Consider the following 13965-nt stretch of genomic DNA (forward strand, 5'->3'; position numbering starts at 1 on the left):
CAGGGACTTTGTTAACCAAAATTGGATGGCTTTAAAAATGAAAATCTAATTAATGGATCAGCTTATTCATTCACGAGATTCCATCTCTATCAAACTTTAAAAATCAATTAACATCATAAAATGCTAAAGCCATTAGCATTACAAGCTGCGCCCTTAAATCAGCTTTTCAGCTGCTCACCCTAACCCTTTCTCAACCCAGAGAAACCAGGCTTCCCGCCCCTATCTGACTTGGCTGTATGGCCCTGCTTCCACTGTCACCCACATGCCACGGAGACCCTTACAGAGGATTCAGACTCCATGCAGGGGAACAGAAAAGGATTAACACATGCATCTGTGCAGCAACACTTTTAGACAAAGTTTAACTAAAAAAAAAAAAAAAAGTAAAAGTAAAAGTCTGCCCAGCACGAGAACAATCCCTCAGGTCAGCCCACGAGCAGAGAATTAGTACTATTGGGTGATCAGAAACAAAACCAAGGCAAACACCCACCAAATTCGATATGCAGAGTAATTATTATTAAAAGAACCACCACTATGCATACTCAAAAATTACTATCAAGAGGCAAAGCCTACCAGAGAAGCTCCCATATTTCCTCCAAAAGCACTTGGTTTTGACAGAAGTAACGATTTGACTTTAAGACATAAAAGGCACAAAAGTGTACCTTTGTGGACAGGTTTTCAGGCTAAGGTACCAGGAGTTCATTCTCCATTAAGGAAGTGAGAGAATAGTGTTCGGTATCAATGAGAGCTGAGCAAGCCATGTGGGCGCGTGCTCATCCATGGGACAGGGAAGGTAAGAGAGCAAGCTGCCCGTTCCCTAACAGAAGATTCAGGACGGACTCCTACCAGTCTCTGCTGCTCCAGGAGAAGGTCTGCTTCCTCTTTCTCCTTTTTGTACAGGATCTCCATTTCCTGTAACCTAGAAGAACAGGAAAAACAAAAGGAAAAGAATACACGATGAGATCACTGAGCTGTTTCATAAACGGTTACATTTAAAAGAAGTGACAGTCACGTGAGCCACGTCGTATCTGTACGTTACCTTTTCTCCATCTCCTGTTTCATATCAATCCCCTGTTTTTCCAGAAGCTCTCTCTGGGCAAACGTCCAGTCCACAGGCTCAGAGGGGGTCTCGGCAGAGGGTGTCTTCTCCCGCTCAGCCCGTGCTTGCTCGGGGTGGTTAAAACGAAACACGTGGTTTTTACCCATGATGATACGGTTTCCTGGCACAAAACAGAAACAGGGTAAAGAAGCCATTTTTTGAAATGTACAGTATCTATGTTAATGACCTCACTTTCTCTAATGCAAAAAGATAGCATTTGGAGTTTTACGAAAACATAAACCCTAATGCTATCACTCTGGCCTTTAAACAAAAATTCAGAAATTACAGAGCTGCTCACACAAGCCATGTCATCTCTGCTGAATCCAACACCTCTCCCAGTCTCACCTGAACGCAGCTGAACAGGCTGGGCCACCCTCTTGCCATTTACGTAGGTTTCTGAGCGTTCACAGGGCTCTAGCGTCACGATAACTAAGAAGAGAGGTAAACTAATATTAGCATCACAAACCACTGGAATAAAATAACAGAAAGTAGATGACTGTGAGGATTCGGGGTAGGTAGAATAGATTCCTGTAACCGAGTGGCCGAGCATCTACATAATAGTTTATTTTAGGGTACCATAATCAGGGCTGTGGTTAAGACAGAAACATTTTAAAAAATTGGACAAATCTCAGAAAAAGATATGAAATGTCAGTTTCAGTGATATCTGACAGTTCAGTCCATAAAACTGAAAACCATCAGAATGTTCAGTATGACATGTAGGTCATAACCAAAAACAATATCAAAGCTAACATTCTGATTAAGGAAGGAATTATATAGCACAAAAATATGATCAGAATGTTGTTATGTTCTTGTTTTGTTAATAACCTGGACAAAAATCAAGATTGACTTTCTCTTCTATTTTAGCTAAAAAATTCTACTCAGTTAAGGTTAGAGGTCCTTCAAATCTCTTCCTACCCAGAATATTTGTTCCCTTTTTACTTGTCTATCAAACAATTAACATTCAAGACCAAGCCTAATTGCCTATGTCCTGCTCTGTTCTTGGCAGTAACAAAAGGGCTCCTTTTGTCCTGGCTATTTTCATGTAAAGTAGCCATGTCGGTCCCTGCATTCAGAAGCAGCCCAGGTTTCTCCAGTTTCAAATATTAGACTGTGTAAGAAAGCATCACTGAAAGAGACAGGGAATACCGAGTCCTGTGGATTTCTCGCCACATGGAATGAAAGGCTGCTGGATAAGCTGAGCCAAGAGCCCTCACCATCCCCGCTGTCGCTCCTCTCGCTCCGGAAGACACAATGCTCTTCTTTAATGTGCGCCCCACTCAGCACGATGTCCTGGCGCCTCTCGGCATCCGCCTGGCCGACCCTGAACACAACGGAGAGGGTTTCCCAGGGGAATTCAGACACAAAAAGTACTATGAACAATGAACCTCTTTCTCCCAAAGAATATTCTTTGGTACCTACAAAAAAGGTATCATCTTTTTTTAATCAAAGGCTCTCGACCACAAATTCTAATTTTTCTTATATGGTCAACCTCCCAACAGAAGAAACGAAGAACAATGATCCACTGATGGAACTCACATGGCATTATAAAAAGATACGTGTGAACTAATCTCCCTAATGAATTCATGTAAGATGTCCGAAGGAAAAAATTTTTACTTAGGGTCTCGTAGGGGAAAACTACACACTTACTGGTTCGGCTGGCTAATATACATAATTTAGGAAGAGTAAAGAGGATAGTTTGTAATTATTTCAGATGAGAAAAACAGCAAAATCATTACAACAAATTTTTCAACAAACGACTTTCCTTTAGTTATTAAATCATCTAAGAGAATAGAAAACCAGATAGAATGTGACCAAAAGAAACAGATATACCTTGTAAGTCCATCCTTGATGTAATAAAGCAGGCATTCCGACATTAGTGGGTCCTCATTGAGGTTAACGAGATGTGGGGTCTGGAAAAAAGGTTAGATCATCAATTCAGAGCAAGCACCACTGAAAGGGCTGTGACAGTAACAGGGACCTAGAGGAGACTGATGGCTTCTTAGATTACCCACAGGGGCTAGACAAGGGACTTCTTTTATTCCTACTTGCAATTCTATAATAAAAAGGAAACACTCTCTTCAGGCCCTCACAAACCACACTAGTGCATTCTATCTATGAACATGATTTCTGGGATAAAAAACAAGATCAATTATTGATAAAGTCAAAGCTGGCGGAACACGCAAGAAAAATTAAGACAAAGATCTAGATGAGTGAATCGTAATTTCTGCAAATACTTGGACAAAAATCTTGAAGGGTAGCAGAATATGCTACCCCAAAATATGCCACAAGTTGTAGGCACTTGAAATCAACAGCTGATGCAGGGGGAGGCTTTCTCTGACCTCCCTTTATCTGTCCAAAGACAGATCTTCCAAAAGGTGTTTCATGGTCCTAAATCTCTCCCAGGAGTTTCACAACCAGACTGGCTCTTCTCACAGAAGAGAAGACCAAAGCTGCCACCACACCCAGACAAACTATCACATCTCCCACCTACTCTTTTAAGGCCCCAGTCACCTTCCCTAGAAACCACGTGCTCTCCCCTGAGAGGCCTCCCTCCCCCCACCCATTTCCCTATTAAAATAATATCTAATCTGGATTCCAAGCCACCTCAGGGAGTTCCTCATTTTCCTGCCGCCCTCCCGCCCTGGGGTATCTCCCATGTATACGGGGTACACATGTTAATAAACTTCTCTTTGTTTTTCTATTGTTAATCTATCTTTTATTACAGGGCTCTCAGCCAAGAACTGAGAAGGGTAGAGAGAAAATTATTTTTCCTCCCCTACAATCTCAACAAATATTTAATTTTTCATTTACTTTATAAAAATGTCCCCACGTCCCAATCGTCTCCCTCTGTAATTTTTATCGGTTCTTCAATGGTCCCGTTATTGCCTTTATTAGTCTTTACCTTAAGAAATTAAAATTACTGACATTCAATAATATATGCATCTTATTAAAATCTTCATCTAACTCTAATATTTCTAAAATCTTTTAAAAACCAACCTTCTTTGGTGAAAATACCCCACTGGAATCCAAAAATAAGTCACATGGTCTTGGGGTCAAAATCTACTCAAGATCATGTCAGCAAATGCAGAAAAATGAAAGAAGAGTCAGATGAGAGGGTTAAGAAAAGAGAATGCAAAAGATGATTAAAAAGAAATTAGAAAAACCTCTACGTCTTCTCAACCAGCACCTGCCTCTGCAGTTTGAGAGCTTCGCTGGTGTGAGAAAGTCTCAGGCTTCTCTGGGCAGCATCCTTTAGAGCCCATCCTGACACTGGCCTAAGAAGAAAGGAATCTCTACGACAGGTTCTTTTCTTTCCTTGCCTTAAGAGTATTTCCCCCTCAGTTTTACTGGAGTATGACTGACGAAAATGGTATTTATTTAGGTCAAACAATGTGATTTTTAAAAGGTATACGATGTATAAATTTAATATATGTACACACTGTGCGATGATTACCACCACCGTCCGAAACGGGTTCTAAAACTGAATCCGGATGTGGTCAGTGGTGCGTGTCCTTTTCCTTCTCGAAATAGTTTAGAACGTTAAAGCAAGATGAGTAAAATCAAAGAAAAGGCTTGGAAACAGAGATGTCACTTGGAATTTCTGTGCTGTTTATATCACAAAATCTATTCAGGTTATTTATGATTTGTGTTAAATGCCATATTTTTACAAGACGTTATAAAAATGATCCCTACAGTCCTTAACATAACAATCATTAAGTAATATATCTGAATAAATAATGTCTTACTGAAGGAAAAACTATTAAACTGTAAAAGACACTGACCTTTAGCAATATAAACATATAAAATACTTTTATTATTATTCCAGTTCTACAATATGTACGTAAAATTTCTTTAAATCAATCTTCTTTGTTGAAAGTAACACATCGGAATTTGTTTAAAAATTATGTAGCCTTGATAGAAAAACCTAATCAAAAGAATCCTAGCAAAAAGCATGGTAATATGCCATATATCACATAGAACAAAAGAACCAAATGAAAACTCCCCACCCGTTCTATGCTAACCTGGAGAGATCAACAGACTCTCACATGAAGATGTTTACATCTCCAACACCTAATCTGAAGTCATTTGAAATGAAGGACCATATATTACTGGTATGAAATATATGCTTTGTACGTCAGTATATTTTCTATTATCATATAAGCAAGCACACAAAATAATCATTTGATAATAATTTTCCAATATCTAACAGTAGCTAAGAAGCAACTTAGTAAAATACAACACAACCAAGCTTTACTACTGTAATTAGCTAACAGGTTACTACTTCACAACTATGCTTATGTAAATGGAAGGTAACTACTGGAGGTTTTTAACTGGGAAAGGAGCAGAGGCTAAAGGCGGGGACAGGAATTGCTTTGCTCAGTACAATGGTGTCTAGAACACATATTGTAGAAGCAAAGGGACGTGATATTTTTCTACACAAACCTGAACGGCTGAAATTGCTTCCAAAGAGTTATAAGTCAGGGTTGCTGGCATCTGTGGGGAAATCTATACAGATAGAGGAGCCGAGCGGAAGCAAGGCATGCTAGGTGAGGCCGGCCGTTACGAGAAAGCCAGCAACGAAGATGACGTCACACACTGAATCGTGACTAAAAGTTAGTTTGACTGCCGTGGGTTCTACTTTGTAAACAATAAACGTGATAAGCATTTTAGAAGGAGGCTGCCCTTGGACTGTAAGATGAAATCAGAAATATCTGACATTGATCCAAATCTCAAGATTAAAAAAAAAGGAGGGGAAGGAGGGGCCAACCCACAAAGACGTGAAATTCTCGGCGACTAGACAAAAAGTGTTTCTGTTTGGTTGAGTTTCACAAAATCGTTTCCTACCTTTTTAGGTGAGAAAACGCCCAGGGTTCCTCCATCTTCCCGGATGGCAACGCCCATCTCAGCCAACAAGGCCTCTCTGGAAAAAACAAAGATCGCATGGGAACACTAAGACTGGAATGGCAATTAAATCAGTCTAATGTGGACTGAAAAATAAAGCATGCAAAGCAAAACAATCGTCCATGTTGAAAGTTAGTAATATGTATGTGAAAGAATCTGCTTATCCCATCATGAAGAGAATTATTTTTAAGAGAAATAGTACACTCAAAATAAATTATGTTCCTATGTTAGGTAAAGTTATATTCACCCAAATGAGAACTTTGTCTCATCTGACTTTGGAGGTAGATAATAATTCAAAAATAATATGTCTATTAATATAAAAAAGGAAGAAAAAGATATTCATTAAGGCTATGCATATAACTCACAGAACCATTTCTTCAAAATCTAAGAAAGCAATCAGAAAGTAAATTTAATAACAGGGAGTATTATCCATACATGTGATTTTCTCAAATGTTATGTTCCCATGCCCAGCATCATACTGGTTCAACGATTCTAGCCTAAAATCTCTATAATAAGAAAAAATCCTAATTGTTTGATATATTTACTGTATCAATACTTTAGAACTCACTTCTGCCTCATTTCTATGAAGAGGACAGAAACTGACATTTAAAAAATATATATTTATTCCAACAGCAAAGTATAATTTTGGGTTATGTTCACCTTCAGGGTAGAGAATTTTGAGGATGAGATAGAACAGGGATTTTAAAAGTTTATAACTCAAACTACTTCATTTCTTACCAAAGCATTTTAAAAGGAGGATCTGGAAAACTCTGAAAAACAATAATCAGAACGGCTATTTTTTTTTATTTGGGCCTTTATCAAAGGCAGTCTTTTTGTAAATTAAAAACACTATCCCTCGATTATCTTCCATTTTTATATGGATCCCTATCAACACGCAAAATGGTAACTACTGAAGCACCATGACTCCCTAGGGAGCATTTAAATATGTGAATTTCACTTCCAAGTGTTAATTTAGCCATAAGTCCCCAGCCAAGTTTATGTTTTGTTTTGTTCTGTTTTGTTTTGGGAAGAAAGGTTCTTTGTTTTTAACTTCTGTTTTATCCCTTCTCACTACAGAAGTAATCCAAATTCTCTCGAAAATTTAGAAACATTCCCAGATGAACCTCCTGACCTCTCCATTCTGATGGCCTCTGTTTTACGCAGCTTCTCTTCCCAGGTTTCATTCAACTCAGCAATGATCTTCTCAGACTCCTAAGAGAGGAAGAGTGGCAAAGTCTTATACTTTAACACATCATGTCTAGAAAGGACAGCAAGAAGCAGGTGATGATGCCCTTGGAGGAAATGAGACAGAATCTAACACAATGTAATATGTAAAGTATCTTAATATGTAAAGTAAGAATCATAAAGACTAGGCCGAACACTAAATCAATCCTAGACACATTCATTTTCTTTAGTCTTTGTAATAATATCTTAAGTGTCTGAATGTGTGTGTGTGAATGTGTGTGTGTGTGTGTGTGTGTGTATGTGTGTGTGTAGAAGGAAGGGTAATATTAATATCCCAAATGCAAGGTACTATTTCTCACATCCATTTCCACAAAAGAATAAGTTCCCAAAAGTATTTATTGATTTTGCTTTCACTATGATTTCACCTTAACATTGATGGGGTTCAGTACATGCTCCCCCAAAACACAGCACCTTGGCATATTCAATATTTTCAACTGAAATCATTTGAGAAATGGTTTTGTGCAGGAAGGACTCTGATCTCCTCCTGAAGCAGGTCATCAGAGCCTCATGAGAGGTGCCCTCCCCATACCCGGAGAAAGGAGCATCTGTACCCAGAAGGCTGGAACGCCAAGAGGAATGTGAACAAACAGGCCTGGGAAAGTTTCCTCGGTTTACTACTCTGAACTCACACCCTTTGCCTGTCACACTTCCCCACACCTTTTCACTCTCCATCAAAGCTAGCAAAAAAGGCTCAGATTTAACACTGCTCTGGGTCTTCATTTCCTCATGAAGGCTCCTGTGTCATGTTAAAACTTTTATTAAATACATTTGTATGCTTTTCTCTTATTAATCTGCCTTTTGTTACAGGGACCACAGCTGAGAACCTCAGAAGGGTAGAAGGAAAGATATTTTTCCTCCCCTTCGACACAGTACCTTCTGAACCCAACCTAATACCCAATACATAAAGGTTTAGTATTCGCCTCATCTGAAATGCAGCCACTGAAGTGACGATTTCCCTATCTCTTGCTAAGTTTTTGTTATATAGTAAAACTATAAGAACTAAAACGTGTTTCCTGCTCTCAAGGAGCTTACTGTATATTAGAGAGCAGGGGGTAACTGGTGATTCATTCTTTCAATAGTTATATATAAGCCCCATTATATGCTCATACTGATGAATGAAGGACAAGTAGGAACTGATTAGGCAAAAAATGGAGGGAGGGGGACCAAAAAGGGAGATGTGCATGTGCAAAAAGCAGAAGAAAATGCTAGTCATGGAGATGAAACGAGAAAGTCAGATGATGATGAAGATAACGATGATGAGGTGGTAACGGTGATGTAGGTAGTGATAATAATTAAGGATGAGAAGTCTTAATAATTCACAAAATAGTTCACTGTATGGTTCATTTAACAGGCTATTGTAAGAAGCCTTTGGGATTCCAAAACATAATTATCTACATAATTAAGGAAACTGTGAATATGTAACACAATAAACCCAAGGTATCTGGCATTTGCATGGAACACGTGAAAGAGCCAAGAGTACACAAAGATTCAAGGCGGCAGATGCAAAAGCAAAGGCGTACAGGGTAAGGGGACACCACCTGGAGAGCATCAAACGGTGAGAAAGAAGGAGGAGGAGGAGAAAAACAACGACTAGCTAAGCTAGGCAAAGAGCAAAACTGACAAGAGTTAGAAATCGCGCAGGCATCAGAAAGGGTGACGCAAAGGGGGCCACGCAAAAGAGGCACTTTCAGAAAAGAGTCAGTTAAGCTAGAACAAGTCTGCAGCAGGCGTGGGGAAGGGTGGAGAAAGAGACAAAACCATTGACGTTGGCTCTATTCACCCTCCGAACATGCACAGGCTGCAAACTACCATCTCTGTACAGTCCTCAAACAGGAGTGATTAGTATGCAGTACACACGCCACTCCAAAGCTAAGTGGGGAACCAACAGGCCAGCAGAGAGGGCCAGCAACCGAGAAAAACCCGCGCAATTTCGGCAAGCAGAAAAGGGAGTGTGCCAGTACCAAGTGGTCAACGGCATGACCAGAAAGCACCACAAAAGTTAACAATAACGCTAACATCTAGGACAGTCCTGAACGCTTCTGCAAACGACTGTGAAAGGGCAAGTACAAGACAGAGGGCACCACAGCCTCTACGACAGTAAGGCTTATTAACGACAGCTGGGCAGAAACCTTCACTCTACCAAAGTGACAACTTCTAAAACAAAGGAACAGAAGAAGATGCCCCAACCAAACCAGAACACTGAGACTGGTGCTTATTATCCACAGTGTGACCCACAAGCCACTGATGCTGGTTAGGGACCACAAACTGACCCTTGAGATACTTAAAATACATATATTTTCCTGGTCGGTTTTCAGAAAAAGATCATGTCAGAGCAGAGGCTTCTCTGGCTGGCTTAAAGCAGTTCTATTTTGGGGCAACTGTAAACTCACCCTAAGGAAGCAAAGTTACTGTCTAGGAATCCTCTTTCCACTTGGCTGCCAACGCTGATGTGACCTCCCTGGTTTTACTTACCTCCTGGAGGGTAAATCTGAATACGATCTCTTTGTAGAAGAAAGATTTAATGAGTAAGCTACTCATTAAATGAGTGAGAAACTACTTTTATTTTTCATTACAGCTTCGAGCTGCAATTTGTATATTTTCTAGAAAGCTATTTTTAAAAACTATGAAGAAAGATTAGAGAAAATAATTTCAAGTGCGCTGGGAAATCATTTATTCCAGAACCATTCTAGGGACAAAGAAACTGAGGACCAGAGAAACTAAGCAATAAACCTGAAGCCAACTCCTTCCTGAGCGGGGTCTAGAGCTAGGTTCCCTAACTGGTCATGTTTTTTCTTCAGAATCCATAGGCTTTAAAGAAAACAGTCTACAAAAAGCTCACCGTAACTTAAGAAAAGTGTGAAGGGTATTCTTTCTTTAAGCCTGAATAACAAACAAACTTAGAATAAATAAAATAGATGCCAACAGACAGACAGCTTTCAGTCTGGGTCATTACCCACCGCAGGCCGGCCTGGCACACTGGTGTCCACTGCTGCCCATAATCCACTCTAGAATCCTAATTTACGATTAAGTTAAAATGAGGATTCACTTAAGAAATGAGTCATTGAAGAGATCATCTTTAAAGGGGCCTTCTTTACTGCAGGTGCCACACATGTAAAAATTCCAAAAAGCTGAGTGACATCAGGAACTTTTTTTTTAAAACTCCAAGAAATGTTGGGCTCATTCGACTTCAGTCTTACGTCAGATGTGTCCAGCTGTCTGCACAGCACTGATGCATAATTACATTTATACAGCTAAACACAATTTAATCTCTTCGTCATGATTCAGTTAAGGTGGCAGAGAAATCCACAAAACAAGTCAGAAATATTTCCATGGGAAAAAAATCACAGTTGTGATATTTTAAAAATATGCTTATATATGGGACATTCCTTGAAGCCATCAGATACCACGGTTTCACTGTACTGAACACACAGGCTTCATAAGTGAGTCCCAAGCGTGGGGCTCCCGGGCTGTCCAGTACAGCATTTGCCCTTTCGCGCTTCTGTAATGAGTATCTGTGGATATTTATAGTCTAAGCCTCAGCCGACTCGCAGTGCTGACTCTGACGCCAGACTAATAAACACCAGAGCCGCCACTCAGTAGCTATAGCTACATTTTAAAAACCTTACTGAATAGGAATCCAAATCAAAGATACATCTATTTCATCTCAGTTTGAGTTGGAACTCAAACTGAAAGCAATTACACGTTGCTCTCTTTTGTCAGAGAGGGGCTCAAGATAACGTAGATCTGATCATTTTTTAAAAGTCAAAAATAAAAAGAAGCAAAGAAAAACAGCGTTACTTAGGAAAAAGAACTGACCTCTAGGACTGTTTTCCATTACAGTGTTTTTCCCCTACAGTGTCATGTCTTAGGAACGCAGCTGCTTCACACTCAACAACGAGACAATTCAAAACTGTGAAATTCTCAAGCGTTTGTAATGATACAAGCACTGCTTTGCACAGTGGGTGCGAGCTGTGATCTGCCTGCGGCATTAAAATGCAGGTCTGCCAGAACGGGATTCTCGCCATTCACAAAGAGAACTGAGCTGCTGATGCTCCCTTCAGTGAACTACCAGCTGCATTAAAAACTCAAGACTGAATGTGAGACCATAAAGAAGCTATTTCCTAAAGCGAGGGAAAATGGACGCTTTCACTTATGTTGTTGGCTTAAAAAAAGATTTAAGACAGAGAAATTTTTTCTGATGAAAATAATACAGTTGTATTTTGTTTCGGTGGAAGGGAGGGAGGCTGGGGGAGGGCTGCTGGGGGTGAGTTCCCCGAATAATGGCCATGTTATTATTCCCTAGAAACTATCTGGAAGACACTGGATGACCTAATTCTTACCGTCTGGCTAATGTCTTGATTCCCCAACATTCAACATGATTTTCAGTTGCTCCCACTTGGCAGTTAGGAAGAATTCACTCTTTTACACCAAGATGTATGTTAAAGGAAAGTATAATATCATTTGTACAGTAAAGCTTTAATAAGCAGTTATTAAGATTCAAAATCCCCAGAGGAAAAAAAAAACATTTTCTATTAAATGGTAAGCAGGGGATCTCCTTTCCTTCCCGTGGAGCCCCTGCATTTCCCACAGTGGCCTGAACAGAAAGAACCCTGCACAGTAGCTTTGTCACTGATGCCTGCTGTGATAAAACACATGAATAAAGCCCTCCAATACAGCTGTCACTAACGTCTTTAGTAAAACTTCAGAGCCAATTTTATGACAGCAGAAATGGCCCCTGGATTTGCAACACGAAAAGATTTCTCCTTCCCTCTCCCTTTACCAGGTACTTCAGAACTTAACCCACTTTCCACTAACACGTTCTGAAGGAAGAAGTACGATGATTTCTTTTGTTTCCGAAGCACCTTACTTTAAAAGTGAGTAAAATACCAACGGAAAATTAGGCTGGTTAAGAAGCGGAAGCTCATTTTTCATATAAAATCTTTTCCAGCCTCATCTGAAAACCACAATGAAAGCATCTGCCATCTTCGATTATGAACTTTAATTCCCTCTTAGTGGTGAGAAGGCAGGCTCGGCAAACCTTTCCAGTCGTGAATGTCAGAGTGCGTCACTGTTCTCACCAGTCTCTGAATGAACAACAGTCGTGGAGAATGCTGAGTGCACCCGAGAGGACTGACTGCTAGCTGGCAACAGGACCAACTTCCCAGCTCCTTCCCCGGTTTCTCTGCCCTCCCTGTTTTCCCTACCCAGGCACTCTTGAATACAAAGGCCAAAAGATATGGATCAAACTGTCATCCTGGAGTTGACAAGTAAGGAAAGAAAAAGCATCTGTGATGCTGTCACCATGATTTGATGGATGGCACCACAGGTGACACTGCCTGACTGCCGGCTCTCACGTGGTCATTGAGGGGGAAGGAAGAACCTCTGAGTCAGAAAGCTCTGCTGCTCTAACTTTCACGTTCATGTAGAGAGACAAAAGAGTACCCGACTGAGCCAGCAACAGGCTGGGAAAGCAAAGCTGGGCACCATGGCAGCTGACCTGCACGTGCGGGACACAAGCACACAGCACTAAGGCCTGTGGCCCAAGTGCACCAGTACAGAAGGAGACAGACCTTCCACAGCAGTGATCATAGGGTTCCAGGGCTTTCTATGAACTTCCAGAAGATATCATTTCACGTGTCTCTGAATAAATCTGATACAGCTACTCGAATGTTCAAACTTTCTTTTCATTGTATATTTAATTTACCAAATAAATGCATGACTTTATACAAAAGTCCATCTTCCAACGATACTAAATGTTTCCAACTAATTAGTTTCCAACTATCTCTAACTAAACGAGTTCCCTGTGACTATTTATAACTACCTCAGAACTGACAGATGAGTATCAGTTATTCTGCGTGGCCAACCTATGATCGATGGGCCCACCCATCTCTCCCATTCTGCCTGGCCATGTCAGACTCAAACATTATGGTGAAAAATTATCAATTATCTCATTAAGCAGCAAATTCTGTTTTTAAGATATCTCTAAAAGTTAGAAAGTTCTTCCACATGCTGAACCAAAATCTCAAGTGATTTCCATTCCTCATTTTGCCTTGTGGAACTACAGAGACTATCGTTCATTCAGTCTGAACTATTGCTTACCTTCAGACGTTCGATGGCTTCCTCTCCTCCGGGGGTAGACATGATCCTCTCCTGAATACTGGTCACAGATGTTAAGCCCACCTGACTATTGAGTGAGCAGGAAGATGAAGATGAAGTAAGGGACCCCATGGACGCTGTGGGAAAATTGCCAGGGCGTTGATTCTCAGAGGCTAGCAAGTACCTATGCTTATTGTTCTGAAAATCTTTCAGATCTAGGAGACAGAAAGGAGGGAAGGCAGAAAAAGAGGAAAAGAAGGAAAGGAGCAGAAGAAGAAAAAAAGACAGGAAGGAACACCAGTGTAAGAAAGGAAAGCATTAAAGCGCCAAGACAAAGACATGTTATGCTACAAAGACGAGTTGCAATTGTTCTAGATGGCAGTTCTAAAACATGTCTGTCTTTAATACTGGTATCCTGGAGGTTAAGAACCAATTCTGAATTTAGAAACTAAAAAATTCCACTGTGGGCTAACGTTGTGTCCGGTAGGGGAAACCGAGGCCTCAAAGGGTACTGCCGAGGCGTTTCCCCCAAACGGCCTTGCCACTTTCCTCTGGGCTCCAAATCTGCAACGCCTTAGATTTACACTACTCTTCAGGCGCAGCAGTTTGTAACTGCAAGGGAAAGA

The 13965-nt window shown here is 40.5% G+C and overlaps 1 protein-coding gene across 3 annotated transcripts in view; it reads right to left on the minus strand.

The window, feature by feature from the left end:
* Nucleotides 1-13965, minus strand: part of KIF1B (kinesin family member 1B) — a 123420-nt gene that overhangs the window by 57789 nt on the left and 51666 nt on the right. For all 3 annotated transcript variants that reach the window (XM_025048568.1, XM_025048569.1, XM_025048567.1), the window contains 8 exons: nucleotides 13343-13476; nucleotides 7131-7210; nucleotides 5942-6017; nucleotides 2927-3006; nucleotides 2311-2417; nucleotides 1442-1525; nucleotides 1037-1217; nucleotides 844-916 (listed from right to left, as the gene is read on the minus strand). In XM_025048568.1, the coding sequence (XP_024904336.1) occupies nucleotides 844-916; nucleotides 1037-1217; nucleotides 1442-1525; nucleotides 2311-2417; nucleotides 2927-3006; nucleotides 5942-6017; nucleotides 7131-7210; nucleotides 13343-13476 (815 nt within the window). The remainder of the gene's footprint in view (nucleotides 1-843; nucleotides 917-1036; nucleotides 1218-1441; nucleotides 1526-2310; nucleotides 2418-2926; nucleotides 3007-5941; nucleotides 6018-7130; nucleotides 7211-13342; nucleotides 13477-13965) is intronic.

This window comes from Pteropus alecto, unplaced genomic scaffold (assembly GCF_000325575.1).
Source record: "Pteropus alecto unplaced genomic scaffold, ASM32557v1 scaffold125, whole genome shotgun sequence".
Taxonomy (NCBI): Eukaryota; Metazoa; Chordata; class Mammalia; order Chiroptera; family Pteropodidae; genus Pteropus; species Pteropus alecto.